A 16,388-nucleotide genomic window follows, 5' to 3' on the forward strand; every position below is an offset into this window, starting at 1 on the left:
CACCATCATGCTCCACCCCGATCACATGACGCTGACGTCATCAAAGTTCCTGCATCTTTGTGCAGATTACAGGTGGACCTACACATCCCCTGTGGCCTCAGTTGCTATGGAATATTAACAAACAGCTAGCCATACAGCAGCCATGTGCGTAGAGGACCTGTGATGATGTAACCATCATGTGATCAGGGGTGAGCATGTAAGTCACTCACAAACCCACTCACGCACGCACGGACAGGTCATTGTTAGTAGTTTGATGCACTTAGACTCGGACACGCAGAGATGTTTTCTTCACACTGTCAAGATTAGGTACTCGCACACCTTTGCATGCCTGCTTCTGGGCCGATCAATCAATGGCGGATGGTGCCGTTCTAGTCTGTGTCAGTATATTGCTGTAGGAGAGTGAGGCAAGTACAGTCACTATCCAGGACTTCCACCTTTTCCTATAAGAAATTATAACCTTTCTGGGACGATTTAGGAAGCCAAATACCCATAGAGCTGCAGCTATTCTATCTAAGCTGCTCCAGGGAGTATCCCCAGCTGCTGAGCATGCAGCGTAGCTTCCTTTCACTTAATACTTCCTGTCCCGTGCAGAGACTCAATTCTATCATTCCCTCCCTCTAAAAGGCACAGTCATCTCTCCCACAGTCAGTACAAACATTAACAAAACTAAAACATCACCGCTAATACATAAGCAGCACTTTTTTTTACATATACCCTATTTATATAGGACACACTCCCAGGTAAAGCACTTGAATCACAAATGGTGCTTATGACTGCCTCCATTACACCCCAAAATTAATGTAGACCCCAGACTAGACCCCTATATTAATATAGAGCCTGTAGTGGATACCCTAAATTGATACAGACCACAGAGCAGACCCGATGGGTGAGGTAACACACTGCAGAATGTGGGCTAAAATTCCACAGCAATATAAGTGAATGGGGATTTCACAAACCCCATTGACTCAGAGCAAGAAAAGAATCTGCAGGGAAAGACAACCAAGGTTATGTTCACACGGCAGAAGACACAGATTTTTTGCGTAGAGCCTGCTTCTAAAACCATGGCAGAAATCTGTGGCTGAGCAGCACATTTTATCACATGAATAAGATTTGGATTTCATGTGGATTTTGGCACAGAATCTGCACTAAAATCCTCCATGTGAAAATACCCAAAATACATACAGGCTCCAGACCAGACCCCCCTATAATAGTACAGATCCAAGACTGGGGCATGTACTTGGCACAATCACAGGATATGCTGTATTGGTTATAGCCTCACCTACGGGACCTACCCCAATCAGGAGAGCAGATATCCAGTGGCGCCGTTCAGCACTACATAGTGGAAGTTTTCCCCATGATATACAATGCAAAAGTTGGACGCAATTCAACAGATAGGTGAAAGTCCCAGACGTGGGACCTGCACATGTCAGGCACAGTCATTTTGGGGACCGCTTCTTTACCACGAGGTGACGACAAGTTATTTGGGTTTCAATTGGACTTTAAATTCTTGAATTGTATTTTTCTGCGTTAATTGACATTTACTACAATCCATCTTAAAAATCAGAGGAAACCTTCTGGGGGATTTATATGCGCAGTGCTTGTAAACTTGGCAGGGATAACCCTGTGCATAATAACTAAATCCGCTATACAGCGCACACATAAATACATATAAATGCTTCTGTATGGGGATGCAGTTTATACAGAAATGTCAAGTAACATAAACTTCATACATGCAATCCCCAAAAATAAATTCAGATATTTCTGTGCCTGGGCCATTTCTTGCCATTTCTTCTTCTTAAGACCTTAAAGGGAAATGGTCATTAAGAATTTGCCTATTAAACTGGCATCAGCCGCACACAGGGGTAGCGGAGTGGTTTCATACCCGCCTCTGCTATGCAGAAATGTGGACATTTGCCTGTTTTATACCTTTCTAGAAGTTTCCCGCGATGTATGCAAATTAACTAAAAAGAGTCGTGGCACTACGGGTGGTCATTGTAGCCCCGCCTCCCCTGAGTGATGGACATCTCCGCCTCCCAATGAAAGCCTGCGCTCTCGCCAGTATAAATCGAGCATGCGCATTAGACTCTTCCCTAACAGAGGACCGCTTGTTTTCTTCAATGAGCATGCGCGCTCCATGAAGTCCCGTGTTATATGATGTCAGACGTTGCTACATCCAGTGATAAAAGTGTCCTCTGCTTCCAATTCTTGGCCGTGTCTGTTATGTCAGTAACCTCAAGGACAGTCCTGCACCGAAAACGGTTGTTAAAAATACGCAAATATCTAAAATTTTCAGTGTTTATCCTGTAATATACTCCATGTCCTGTAATATGTGATATGTAATATGTGATATGTAATATGTGATAGTGGTGCTCCTAATTGATGAGGTTTCGGACGACATACAAACATTTCAGCACAGATGCTCTGCGCATGCGCTGAACAGTATTAACAATGTGCAGGCCTGGATTTCGCTTGACATTTTGGGACTTGTTTAATGACAGCTCTACGCTAAAAGTAAAATCTGCTGTGTAGGCACAACTCTCTGGAGGTTCCAATAAAGGGACCAGAACAATTAGATGAATATCCAACTTCTCGTTTTATTTAGGATATAAAAATTTAAAATCCCACTAATAAACGCGTTTCGGGGTGAACCCTTCATCAGTGGTGTGGGATGACTTCACTCTCAGGGAAGGGAACTCAAAACCCTATAAACTGGGTAACAGAGTCATGAGCTGGAGCAGAGCGGATGTCCAAGGGAGAAGTTCCATTTTAGCAAATTGAATAACATTTAGTTTTAAATAATCTAGTCTATCCTGTGAAGTGCCGCGATTTTATCGGGGCGATATTGTGATCGCCCATGTGAAACTAGCATTACACAAACATGGGGCACTGAGCATAACTGCCCCAGGTTCATTCTGCCTGTGGTTCAAGTAGAAAGTACCCAGTCACAGGCTCCCTTTAACAGGCAGATGCCCACCATGATGGAAAAGGGTTGTTGGATCCTCAAGAGAAACAGTCACTCTTTGGCAGCCAATCTGCACTCTGTCGTGCGCAATATCTGACCAAGACACGTGGCCCAATATTGCGCTCATTAATGTGCAATATACCCGCTTGCGAGAGGCGATTTTCAGGCAAAAACCGCCTCGCCTATGTGAAATTCTGGTCCTTCTGCGCAATAGAGGATCGGAAGTGTTTTCCACTGATTTCAATGGGAAAGCTTGCATAAGAGAGCCATGCGATGCATTAAAGGTCCCATTGAAATCAATAGGCGATGCGTTCCGTGAAGGCATTGCACATGCCACAATTTTTTCCGTCCTACTTTTCAACGATTCTTGTTCAAGAAACACCTTTTTTAATGAAAGAGTTAAAAAAAATGAATTGCCCACGCATGCCATCGCGTGATCTGTTACTATGTATGTGTGTTAAGTGCAAATCAGTGAAAATGTATGTGAAAAACATATGTAAAACGCAGAGAAAGTGCAAAAACTTGTATTCAAATTGCACAGAAAATGGTTACTTTGTCACTGATGGAAATTGTACGCCCCCCCCCCCCCCCCGTGTGAATACAACCTAATTGATGGAAGCGCCAAATTCTAATAGGATGATGATAATAACATCCAAACATTCCCTTACAGACCAAACTAGGCCAGGTAGCAAGGAGTTAAAGAGATATTAGTTCTAATCATGTGCAATAGATATATTTGGAGGAGTTTATATTCCTTTGTGTCCTGTAAAAAAAAAAGAAAAAAGGATGTGAAATCTGAGGCAGTTAGAGAAACTTCAGCTGCCTGGGGAGCAGTCGAGCAACATTAAACCATTTTTCATAATGCATTACAGACTTGCAGTAAATTTACGCTTCCAGCGGCTCACTCTTCATTTTCATTAAATCAGCAATTTCAGAAAAGTATCATGTTGCTTCCAACAAGAAAATTATAAAGCGATTCAATTAGAGATGATTAGGAATGTTTTTACTTGTCATTCCATCAACTTCACATCTCCAGGAATGAAAAAAATAAAATAAAAAGAGCTTTTTGTTTGGCAATTTCCACCCCTGGAACAAAAGAAAATTGATGAAAATTGCTTTCAATACCAAATCTCCGCTAATGGGAAAAATGGAGAAGTTATTGCGGGGAGTGAAAGAACTCTGAGGCATCTTAATATTAAATCCTCATTCTAGTTCCACCTTGGAATTTCTTCCCAGAAGAAACTAGCCAGCAGATAGGTGGCGCTATAGAGCAAAGGAGTTGGACTAAGGAGTCTGCAAATGAACCAATGATGTGGATCATACCTGGTGGTCATGAAGGGACAGGAGTAGAGGAGAATCAAACTATAAGATGCGTTCCAGGTAAAACTAAAGTGGAAAAATACAATTCCATTATTGCATCCTCCACCGACTTTACATATACAGAACTGTTTGCATGACATATAAAGGAAAAGTTAAACCATGCTAAAAATTGCAGCTCGTGATGGGTCATCCACATGAAAATCTGTCCAGCATGAGGTAACCATAGGAGCGGTGTCCAAACATTGAATGACTCAGCTCCTCTCTCCCTCTCAGAGCAGGAAATCCCAGCATTATCTGAACCATCAACCAGCAGCTGAGTTATATAGTGTTGTATCTTTAAGGGCGCCTTTACACTTGCGTTTTTTTAAAGCGAATGTCAAATGGGACTTTCTAATGTTAAAAAGCCATCACACAAAAATCGCAAAGCACAAACTTACCATGTGTTTTTAACATTAGAAAGTCCCATTGATATTTGTGTTAAAAAAAAAATGCAGCATTAAAAAAAAAATCGCAAGTGTGTGGGAGCCCTTAAGGCCCATTTACACTGAATGAACTGTCGGGCAAACGATGCCTGACAGTGCGTCCCAGTTAACCTCGCTCCTGTGCTGTTACACAGGAGTGAGTACTGCTGGCATTGCTCAGAGAACAGGCAGCATGGAGGCGGAGCAGTCAGAGAGCGTTCTCCCCCCCCCCCCCCCACCACCACCACCACTCCCACCCGCCTCCATTGACTGCTGTTTACACTGAATGGCTAGTCGCTCAGGTTTCTGCATGCAGAAAGTGAACGACTCTTGTCCAGTCGTTTAGTCTCTGCATGCATTTACATGGGACGAATATCGTTCAAATACCTGCAGGAGTGCGGATATTTGATTAACTCTGAATGATAATCGTCCCATTTAAAAGGGCCTTTATTGGAGATGTCCAGTTATAAACTACTGATGGTGTAAACTTAAGATAGGCTATCAAGTAGTAAATCGGCAGGGGTCTTGCTGATCAGCTATTTGGACCACTGCGCTCATGCACTAAGCTGATTTTTGCAGGAAGCCGATATCCCACTACAGTGGCCAAGCTTGGTATTGCAGGACATTCACATCAATGTAAACTTTGCTTGTAATTCCAAGCTTGTCCACTACAGTGGGAATGGTGCTGTCTGCTTCCTGCAGAAATCCGCTCAGTGCATAAGCCTAATGGTTCGGTGAACAGCGGATTGGTAAGGTCCCAGGTGATAGCCCCGGATCTATGTAGATTGCAGCATGTAAAGGGCTCACAGAGGGATTGCCATGGCAACAGGACGCCAGATACAGGTGTCCTGCTTTGCCATTGCCTATGATCGCTATTACTAGAAATAAGGTATTGCAGGACAGAACTCCTGCAGTGCTTTATTATAGCAATCATAGGTGTTATGGTACAAGTCCCCTACAGGGACATAAAAAGTGTAAAAAAAAAATTAAAAAAAAGATAAATATAGTGTAAAAAAAAACACACACACACACACTTTTTTGTGCTTTTCCCCGTTATTATAAAAAAATAAAATCACAAATATTTGGCATCGTCGTATCTGTAACGACTCGAGCAACAAATTGAACACACTTTTTATCCTGCACAGCAAAAAGCATTAAAAAAAGAGGCAAAGTGCTTATTTTTTTCATTTGGCCACCCAAAAAATGCAATAAAAGTGATCAAAAAAGCCGTATGTACACCACAATGGTACACATAAAAACCACAGATCGTCACGCAACAAAGAAGCCCTCACAGAGCTCCATCCATTGAAAGATAAAAAAAAAGTTATTAGACCGTGAATGCAGCAATTTAGAAAAAAAATATCATTTCCAAAAAAAAGGGTTTTTTTTGCCGAAAAGTGGAGAACCCTAAAAAAAAAGAAAAATAAGAATTTTGGTATCATAATCATACCAACCTACAGAAAAAATGTATTGTGACATTTATGCCTCACGATTAAGGGCTTATAAACACGAGCGTAGGCGTTTTTACGTGTGCCCGCGGGCGCTGTAAAAAAGTGTGAACGGGCGCACAAATCTGCCATTTGCACACCCGTTTAGACGGCCCGGGCACATATACGCTGAGTCCAGATTGCCGTCAGGGAGTGGGGAGAAAACTGGAAACTGCTTTCCCCCTCTTGCCCCCTCCCCAGCTCTCGGCAAGGGAAGTGGGCGGGATGGGGCGGGAGCTAGTGTGCCCCTTGGCAGCAATGGGAGGAGGCGGGAGCTTAGCAGACACGCATCTGTTATAGGCTTCTATAGGCCAGGAAAGATAGTTCCTGAACTGGATGGCCGGGCGCTGTTACGTGGCAGAAAATCACCTGTCTGATTTGATGCATAGGAATGCAATGTATCAGATGGTGGCGTATATCGGCTGGCCGTGAAAAAGGCGGCTCGTGTGAATAAAGCTTAACACGATTAAAAAAAAAAAAAAGCAATGACAGAATTTATGCGTTTTCTCTCCCTGCGATCAGTAAAAAAAAATTTAAAAAATTTTACAATATAGTCTATGTACCAAAAAATGGCACCAATAAAAACTACAGTCTGCCATGCAAAAAACAAGCCCTCATACGGCCGTATTGACGGAAAAACAAAAAAGTTACGGCTTTTGAAAAGTGGAGATGAGCATCCCCCGAAAATCGTTGCGTCCTCATGCCCAAAATAGGCCATGTCCTCAAGGGGTGAAAAAAATATTTGTATTTTTTTATTGCTGCATTCATTTAGGTTTTTTTTTTCACCGCTGCTGTGTTTTTTGCGGAATGAGTTGTACTTTTTAATAGTACTAGTTCTTGGTCTATGCTATGCTTTGATCACTTTCTATTTCATTTTTTTGTAAGATGCGGTAGGCAAAAATTAACTATTTTCGCCATGTTTTTTGGGTTTTTTTATGGCTTGCACCGTCTGGATTAAATAATGTACTAACTTTTTTTAAAAATTTCTATATAGTAAAAGGACAGGTGGGGTTTTCACAATTTTGTTTATAATTTAACTTTTTATTTTTGTCCCACTAGAAGACTTGAAAATCACCATATTTTATCATTATACAGCATGTAAAGGGTTAAACGGTGGGGATCAGAGCTTTCTCCTGTCTCCACTGTGTGAGCAGGTGCTAGGCTGTTATTACATCGATCCCATGCACCAGCTTCTGGCCAGGGCACATTGCCTTTGCCAGAAAGGCAGCGTCCCCAGCCGTCGTCGCTGAATACGCACGCATGCGCTGAACCTCTAGATACCAGCACATGCGCAGATCAGTCTAGAGTCTTGCTGCAGTTGGTGGAACGCAGCATTGGAGCTCTGATAAGTGGAAGGGCAGACGTATTTCTGGCACTGAAGCCAGCGCTACTCATGCTGAGAGTAACCCTGCTCTAAAGATTGCAAGAGCCATGGCGCCGCGACAGGCAATGTAAATAAGACAGCGGCGCCATGGTGAGAAACATTAGCCTGCATTACATGTATATATACTTTTATTTGAACAAACTTGGAGATGAAGTTGCCGTAGAAGCTTCGGTTAATAGATAAGTAATATGCGGTTATTCAGAAACGTTAGACAACCTACCTGTCTCTAAGAATATCTAACTCTAACATGAGTGGGGTATGGTGACAATATTTCACAAAGATCAGCAACACACTTTAACTGTAGAACATGTGGTGGTACCACCCAATTTTCAGCCCGGCAATGGCGGTTGCCTGTTCACAGTCCGAAAGGAACACAAGTGTTATCTAATAACTTGTCCACGACTGGCGGATGAATGTGTTCCTCTGGTGCTGGCTCTAGCTCACGTATTTTAACTGGCAGGCCTGCTTTGAAGTCACTAACTGTGTGCAAACATCTGGCCTTTTTCCTGAGGGCTAACCTCACTTACAGATCTCCAGCATGTTCAGTGATATAATGTAGGCAACACATCTTTGGACATCTGTTGGGAGTATCCCGATTTGCAGAGCTGCAGTCCCTCTAGCTGTAGTCCCTGTAGCTTTCTTCTCTCAGCAACATTAGTTCTGGCATGTTATGGAGCTGCACTTCTCAAACACCGACTGCCTCCTTTCCTGTGCAACTGTCCCTCTCTAACAAGCACAGATTCTCCAGGACACATTTCAAACGCCTCCCTAAGCCAACTCCTCGGTCCTGCTCTCTTCCAGTAATGCAGTCTCTTTTAAGGCTCAGTACCCCTGGTATTGCTCTCCAGCTTCAGCTCTCTATGATCTCAAGTCCTTCAGATCTTCCACCTGACCTTTGCAGCCAATGGAAAGTCACATACAATACTCCATAGAATACACAAATTGCAGTAATCTATGACAGCCAGTAGAGGTCACCCTTATACCATCCAGATTACGTAACTAAAGGAACCATAACAGAGCGCTTTACAGCACAAACTCGAACCTAGGCTCCCTTCTTACACATGCTTATTGCATGCAGACCACAGATGCGTGTCTAAAAAAAATGTACATTTTGCTGACAAAACCTCTTTAATGCCTTCTCTATAAGTATGCCTCGGAAAAAGCTCCGGGGAGATTGTTACAGTGGCATCAGTCATCCATAGGATATAATGACATCCTGTAAACAGCAGAAAAAAATACATTAAATGGATGGCATTATAGAGTATTAGGCATCCATTTAGCACATCCGTCAGTCATGGCTATAATGGTATCCATTTAATGCATCCATCATGAAAAGCTATTGAAAAGCTTAAGACCTATCCATTCTCTATGGATCTCTGTGACGGATGCCATATAGGCGCCAAGGCAGAGGATGGGGGATGCCACGGGCTTTCGTAATGCCAACTATTGTGGTATTAGTGTGTCAACGGATACATTTATTCTTTACAGTATGCGTCTAGATGGAATAGCACAGTCTGCTGCACTATTCCATCTAGAAAAAAAAGTACTCAAAGGATACTAGCCAAAGGGGCGTACATCTGTTGAATGGGGGCGTATAGATGCATTTGACATATGCGCCGGGAGCCTTCTTAGTGCATAAGCCTTTTACTGCTATTGTGTTTGCGTTCAGTGCCAATGAGCAGCTACGTCTATTATCACTCCACCGCCCATGTACATGAAGATCCAGGTGATGGGAGTGAGCTACTGAGCATGTGTGACCACTGGCACTGGACACATTAGGTGGACATTCTGAGGGAATAATTCAATGGAGCACATTCATGGACACCAGTGCACATGACTATACAAAGTCACACATGACTAGATCAGGCCACATAGATGGTCGGGAAAAGATCCTCCAGTGGAATAGTAAATCTATAGGATTTATGACAAACTCTGATTATCCACTTTGGACAATCCTTTTTATTAGAATAGTCCTCCAACAATAAGTTCATCATCAAGTGCTGCAGGAAAAGCATTGCAGGGTGCTCTTCTCTGACTAAAGGTGGCCATACACATTAGTCTAAGGGCATTTAGTCGACATACTTTCAGCAAATGTCCAGAGATAAAGGATGGGTCATACTGGATTTCAGCATGTTTGATCCTTTTGTTCTCAGAGGAGATAAGTCACCATCAGGGGTGTCTTTCTCAACTCTTCCTATTGAGAACACATGCACTTTCAGCCAAGCCTAGCGTGTGCACGGATACAGGGAGGTCCAGAGCTATAAAAGGTGTACGGACACCCTTCACCCCGGCATCAGCACCCGGTAAACCCAGGGAGGGTTTGAGATCCACGTTTGTCCTCATTCTTTGAAATCCATTGTATCTGTGTGTTTAAGATGGGGATGCAATTGACTATAACCGAGGCACTGCAGGAAGCCAAGCTCATCTTGTTCCACCAACTGACACCATCACATAAGCAGCACTATGTCATCACTTTGCCTGCATTGTTCCGCATGATCATGGTCGGAAGAGACCAAGGCAGAGGATGGAGGATGCCATGGGCGTGTGATGGTGATGATTTTATCATTTTATTGCCAGAGCACAGTGAGGCCTTATTAATTACTCAGGGGGCACAGATGGGTCTACAAGTGACTCTCTGAGATCGGCGTAGCATATAAATCCCGTTAAGTGAACACAATGGGGCCTGTAAATTGCTAAAGTGGCCCACAATGACTCGGTCACCCAAGAGCCTATGTGAAATCCTGGAGCCACCCTTTTCTAAGCTAAGATTGCTTTAGTCTAAAAGTTATTTGAACATGGGATTTCTAAGTCAGGCAATCCCTTTAAGAGCCAAATTCCACCCAAAGGAAGAGCAGATAGTCAGCGGTTCAAACACTGGATCCAGCAAAACTGAATATGCCACCGGGTTAGTACAAAAGGCCATTTATTCTCATGTGAAAGTGGAAAATTTTACCCAAATTTCAAAGAGCTTGTGGTAAAATTCACAAAATGTATGCATACGGATATAGTACTGTAATAAGTGATTTTAGAAGAAGAGAAGATACCTTTATACACCGGCCAGCTGAGGATGGGTGTCATTTAATTTTTTTTAATACAACATCCCTATGGATCTCCTGCTGGGTTTATTGGGAATAGTGGTAGCATCTACATTGTGTATCAAAAAGGGAAATGAGAGAAGTGAAATTAAACCAGACTTTCTGCATCACAGAGTGGCAAAAATGTTAGCTATCCATCACCAAACAGCAATCAGGACCACAAAAATCTGATATTTGCTACAAAATAAAATTCTGGATCTCAAAATTATATTCAAAGACAAAACGGTATTCTGGAAGAGTCCCGACAAGCGTCTCTACTATGGAGAATTCCAACATCCATATCACTTACAAGACGGGGACAGAAGACAAAGGATCTGTAATGAATATCAATACACAATTATGATTGAGAAGACATTTCTAGGTGAAGATTAGATTTCCTGCGGAAGGCATTCTATAAGGCAGATATATGGCATGTATGATTGTGTTACCCGATGCCTCCTTACACTCATAAGCCCCTCATAGATGGAACGATTACAGGCTTTTCGTTCATTTTATGTTGGCCCGTTCTCTTATCGTTCTGTCCCTCCCGTTTGAACAAGCCAACGATGTATCTGCTTGTATAATCAGCTGCCCGATTATACTTCTGACATTGTTCGCCGATTAAAACAAATCAATCAATCTTGTTATTTGTATAGCACCAACTTATTCTGCAGCGCTTCCATGTCATTTATTACCCGCCACCAAGCTGGGTACTCATTTTACCGACCTCGGAAGGATGCAAGACCCTTGAGCCAGCTACCTGAACCCACAACCTTCAGGTTGTGAGCGAGAGCTTAGGACTGCATCCCAGCTGCCTTAACACTCTGTGCCACACGAGGCTCTGTAAATCATTTCATGTAAATGGACACTTAATTCCACGCATCATCAAAAAGCCCATTGGTCGCAGCTAGTTTATTAGCGTTTCACACGTCTCTTTAGGAAATAACGCTGCATCTTTTATGATGTTCTTTCAAGCATTCATTGCCGCTTCTTTTTTTTTACCTTCAGCAAAAAACTCTGAGGCTCAATCTTAGCTGTACTGTAGTTCAAAAGTTAGGAATCTGTGAAAAACTGCAGGGCATTTTGTACTTTTTCCTCACTTTTCACGCATTGTTTTGCCCCAAAAGGAAGCACGCTTTAGGTTTGAATTTTTTTCTTTTCAGACGTTTTCCACATAAACTTGTCTATAGGAAAAAATATCCCATTAAAAGCTTTGTCCTACTTCTAGCTATTTTGCTTCAGGAAGCAGGCAGCTCCATACATTGCACAGTGGCCCAGGTCGGTACTGCAGGCTGGGTCCCATTAAAGTGACTCTCCTGGCCTGGACAAACAAAGATGGTCTCTGACTACCTGATGCACTAGTATATATTGGTAGTCTAATACACCAAATGCTGCTCTGACTGGCTAACTACTGCTGCTTATGTAAGCAGGGCTAATCAAAGCAGGTGTCATGTTTTAGATTATTGATGCATACTGATGCACACTGTACATCAGGTAGACAGAGAAGCTAGTTCAGCCATCTTTGTTTATCCAGGCCCCGATGGTCACTTTACCTTCAATAGGGCTCAGCCTGCAGAACCAACCCTCACCACTGCACAATGTACAGAGCAATCTGCTTCCTACAGCAAAACACCCAGAAGTTGGACAGCCCCTTTAAAAAATTGTTTTAAGGAGCTTTAGATTGAGTTCACACTGCGTATTTGCACAAGCAATTTGCAGAGAACAGAATCAATTGACTTTAATGGGTTCGTTCACATTTCTGTATTTTGTGTAAATTTTGGTCGCGCAAAAAAAAATTAACGTTTCCCCGCACAAGTGAACATGCCCTCTGGGCAGAAGAAGCACTGTAAAATACGCTGACACATGCACAGAAAACCCTTGTTCAGTAAGCAAATACGTTGTGCACAGGAGCCCACAATTGCTCTTATGCTCGTGTGAAACCGGCCTCAGGGTTATAGTTTGGACTTTCTTCACTTGTGATGAAGACTCATTTTGCTATCCTAAGGCCTTAGTCAGACGGGCGTTTTTTCGTGCGATTTGCGGATCGCATGACGGATGCGCATCCGCAAATCGCGTGACCAGTGCCCGAAAATCACCCGAAAATCTGCTCCTAGCCGCGTTTCATTAGAAACGAGCTGGAGCTGTCCAGCGCATTGCATTCAATGGAGCCGGCAATACAGCCGACTCCATTGAAAGCAATGCGCTGCGGGCGAGTGTGGGATGAATTGTCGGGAAGGGCTTAAATATATAAGCCCTTCCCTGCAATTCATCCAGAAAAGTGTTTAAATAAAAAATATATATACATACTCACCTGCTCCCGGCAGCCGGAGTTCCGCGCAGCCGGCCTGCAGTGGGTGTGAAGGGGGTGAGTCAGACCTGCCCCCTGATTGGCGCAGCGCTGAGCCAATCAGGGGGCAAGTCTGACTCACACCCCCTTCACACTCACTGCAGGCCGGCCGCTCTGAACTCCGTCTGCCGGGACCAGGTGAGTATATATATATTTTTTATTTTTATACTTTTCTGGATGAATTGCAGGGAAGGGCTTAAATATTTAAGCCCTTCCCGACAATTCATCCTGTGCTCGCCGGCAGCCCATTGCTTTCAATGGAGCTGGCTTTATTGCCGGCTCCATTGAATTCAATGGGCAAACATCGTTCTTCTCTGCCACTGCTGTTACAGCTGTGGCAGAGAAGAATGATTTGTCTTCTATATGTTCTCAATGGGGTCGGCGCTGCTGCCGCCAGCCCCATTGAGCGCATATAGAGAAGAGAACAGGAATCGCAGATCGCAGATAGGTGCGATCTACGATTTCTGTTCTATAATTTATCGGACGAGCGCATAAAAAGCGCTCATGTGTCCGATACCATTGCAAAGCAATGGTTTAAAAAAATCGCCGGACGCATGCACATGCGCAAATCGCGCGAAAAAACACCCGTCTGACTAAGGCCTAACGCTGCATGTTAATATCCTGGCAAAGTAGCACCCGGGGCAAATGCTCCACCTGAAAACCCACCCCTAGTTATACCCAGATTATCATGACTGCGCCCTTTAGCATACTAAAAAGAATGAAACCAGTATAGTCTCCATCTATTAAAACACAAGAGTGTAAAAAATTGGGCAATCTGAGGTCACAGTCATACCCAAGTCCTCTAACAACCCTCAGCATAAGTGGACACTAACGTTTGTAAAAGAGAGCAGCGCAGTCTAGAGGTGCCCATAAACATTAGCGGAGCACCAGACGATTTTGGTCAATTACCTCTTGTATATGGGCGTGTCTCGAATCTCTCCTAATGGCAACTGTCAGAGGAAAGAAGTACCGGGCACAACACGCCCAATTCTTTATTCTCAAGGGAGTCTGGCATAGATCTCTCCCCATTGAAGCATGCATGTATATATGGAAGGAGGTAAGCCAGAAGAATAATTGCTGTCTGAACACGTGTTTGGCCAATAGTGATTAAAAGTGTATAGCTGTCTCACATGGAAACTATGGGACAAGTTCTACCACGGTTTCCCTTCACTACAATGCCGGATGGCTGGGCATAGGAAAACCCGAGCTAACCCTCCATTATATATTTTGGTCAGGATCATCTTGAAAAACTAATGCGACCTCTCAATCGTCTGGGGTTTTCTTTTTTATTCCTTTAAAATAATTCATACAAATGGTTACACGCACAAACATGATTTTAACAAAAAATAAAAATAAAAATATTGCTAGCCTACCACATTACCAGGAAGGAATCAATGTAGGCAATGAAATGTACTACCTTTCAGTAGTCTAGATTTCCCGCATACCACCAATAATATATATATTTTTTTCTTTTTTTTGTTTTTAAACCGGTGACAAGAAGCTCTATGCTTGTTTATACGAAATCTTCATTTTTTTCACAAAAACAAAATTTCAAAAAATTAAAAAAAAAAAAAAAAATTCATGTCATGTTGTAGTTATCTGAAATTAGGGATTTCATGCCAAATAAAGAGGAGAAAGAGGAGTGGGTTTGGGCAAGGGGGGGAGGGGGGGGTGGATCCAAAATAAGAACACAAATATTCTCCTAAAATTATTTAAAAAAAATATACATATATATAACGTAAGACAAGCAGGTAGTTAAAAAAGAAAAAATGCACTGTGTGGTTTCCAAAAAGAAGAATGGGAAAAAATGAATTGTCCTGAGAAGTCTGCCAACTGCCGTAATTACTGGGCATGTCATAACATAGAAAAGAAAATTTTTTTTTTTTCGTCTTTTTTTTTTAGTTTTTTTTTCTAAAGTGGTTTGCTGAACGCCTCCCTTATGTTATTCCCCGTCGACAATTATGCAAATAAACCCCTTTTTTTAATGTTCTAAAAACTGTACACAGACAAATACATTCATGATATAATTAACTACTAGCTTTTCTCGCTTAACTTAGGACCAACAGGAGGACACAGGACAGTGAGGTCAGTCCACTCAACAGGGACAAACTACAATTTTGTTTTTAATGGGAGGAAGGGTTAAAAAAACAAAACAAAAAAAAAAGCTTCCGATTCCTTTCTTCTTTTTCTTCTCACATTGTATTCTGTATATTTGGACCAATCTCTAAAAACAACTTATGATCTGCATGAAAGTTCATTATTTTTGCTTCTACCCAAAAATCCAGAATTCTTTTCATTGTTTTTATACCGCCGCTTCTTCTGTCTTCCTTTGACTTCCAGATCTCCTATGCGTGGGAATGGTCATCTGCTATTGTCATTGGCTACAATTGGTCACTTGGGTGGTCTCTGTCAGCTTCTGGTTTGACGGTTTGGACAGGAGAAGGGGCGTGTGGCGGATGGACCACGGCTGGATGGGCATGTGATAAAGGCATGGCGTTCGGGACGATTCCTTCCACTGCTGTTGGGAGGCCGGCTGGGGCCACGCTTACTACTCCTGGAGGATACCTGGTGGAAAAGGATACAAGTCAGTCGACCAAATGACGCAAGCTGAAGAATAAGTCAATGAGGGTTTCAAGGTGGTCAGATATTTTTGAATAGCACCAATCTAAATAGCTAGAGTATATTCTAAAAATCTATAGTATATTCTAAAGGAGTTTTCCGGGCAAAAACTGAGGATAGGCCATTAATAATAAACACGGGGACTCGTCACTCAGGAATGCCGGCAATCAGTTGATCAGCTAGCCAGAGCCGGACATTGTCATCTGGGTCGGGAGTGGAAGTGACATGGCCAGCTTCACTCCCCCCGAAATCCGGTGTTGGGAGTGAAAGTGCTAGATGTGCAAAAGCCAGCCTGGGCATGGGACTTCTGCTCCCGACCCCGATGACCACGTCCGGCCGTGCTATATTGACAGAGGGCTGTGCAACCAGCAGATCGATGGATATCCCAAGTTGCGAGTCCCCGGTGATAAACTACTGATGGCCTATCCTGAGCGTAGGTCATGAATAGTTTTTGCCTTGAAAACCCCTTTGAGGACATTTTACACAGCCAGATGATTTGGCAAGAATATTAATAGCAACATTCATTTGCCTGATCATTGGGCCATGTGAAGCTGTACCTGATCAGCCGTCAAACGAGTACACAGTCATTCCTTGGGTGAGCGGATCTTCTACACAGGAACAAAAATCCTAGCTGTCAGCGGCACGTCTTCCCATGCTATGGGGGGGATATAGTGCCAACAATGATGGAATCGAATGGGGGTGAACAATCATATGTATGATCGTTTGTTCCCCAT

General features: G+C 42.9%; 1 protein-coding gene across 6 annotated transcripts in view; it reads right to left on the minus strand.

Moving 5' to 3' along the window:
• Window positions 1-14,305: 14,305 nt before the first annotated feature.
• The window catches only part of CTBP1 (C-terminal binding protein 1), a 318,027-nt gene continuing 315,944 nt past the window's right edge, over window positions 14,306-16,388 (minus strand). For 5 of the 6 annotated variants that reach the window (XM_066573001.1, XM_066573006.1, XM_066573004.1 and 2 more), the window contains one exon: window positions 14,306-15,600. In XM_066573001.1, the coding sequence (XP_066429098.1) occupies window positions 15,417-15,600 (184 nt within the window). In that variant the 3' untranslated portion in view covers window positions 14,306-15,416. The remainder of the gene's footprint in view (window positions 15,601-16,388) is intronic. The other variant, XM_066573003.1, reaches the window with a different exon arrangement.

Source organism: Eleutherodactylus coqui, chromosome 7 (assembly GCF_035609145.1).
Source record: "Eleutherodactylus coqui strain aEleCoq1 chromosome 7, aEleCoq1.hap1, whole genome shotgun sequence".
Taxonomy (NCBI): Eukaryota; Metazoa; Chordata; class Amphibia; order Anura; family Eleutherodactylidae; genus Eleutherodactylus; species Eleutherodactylus coqui.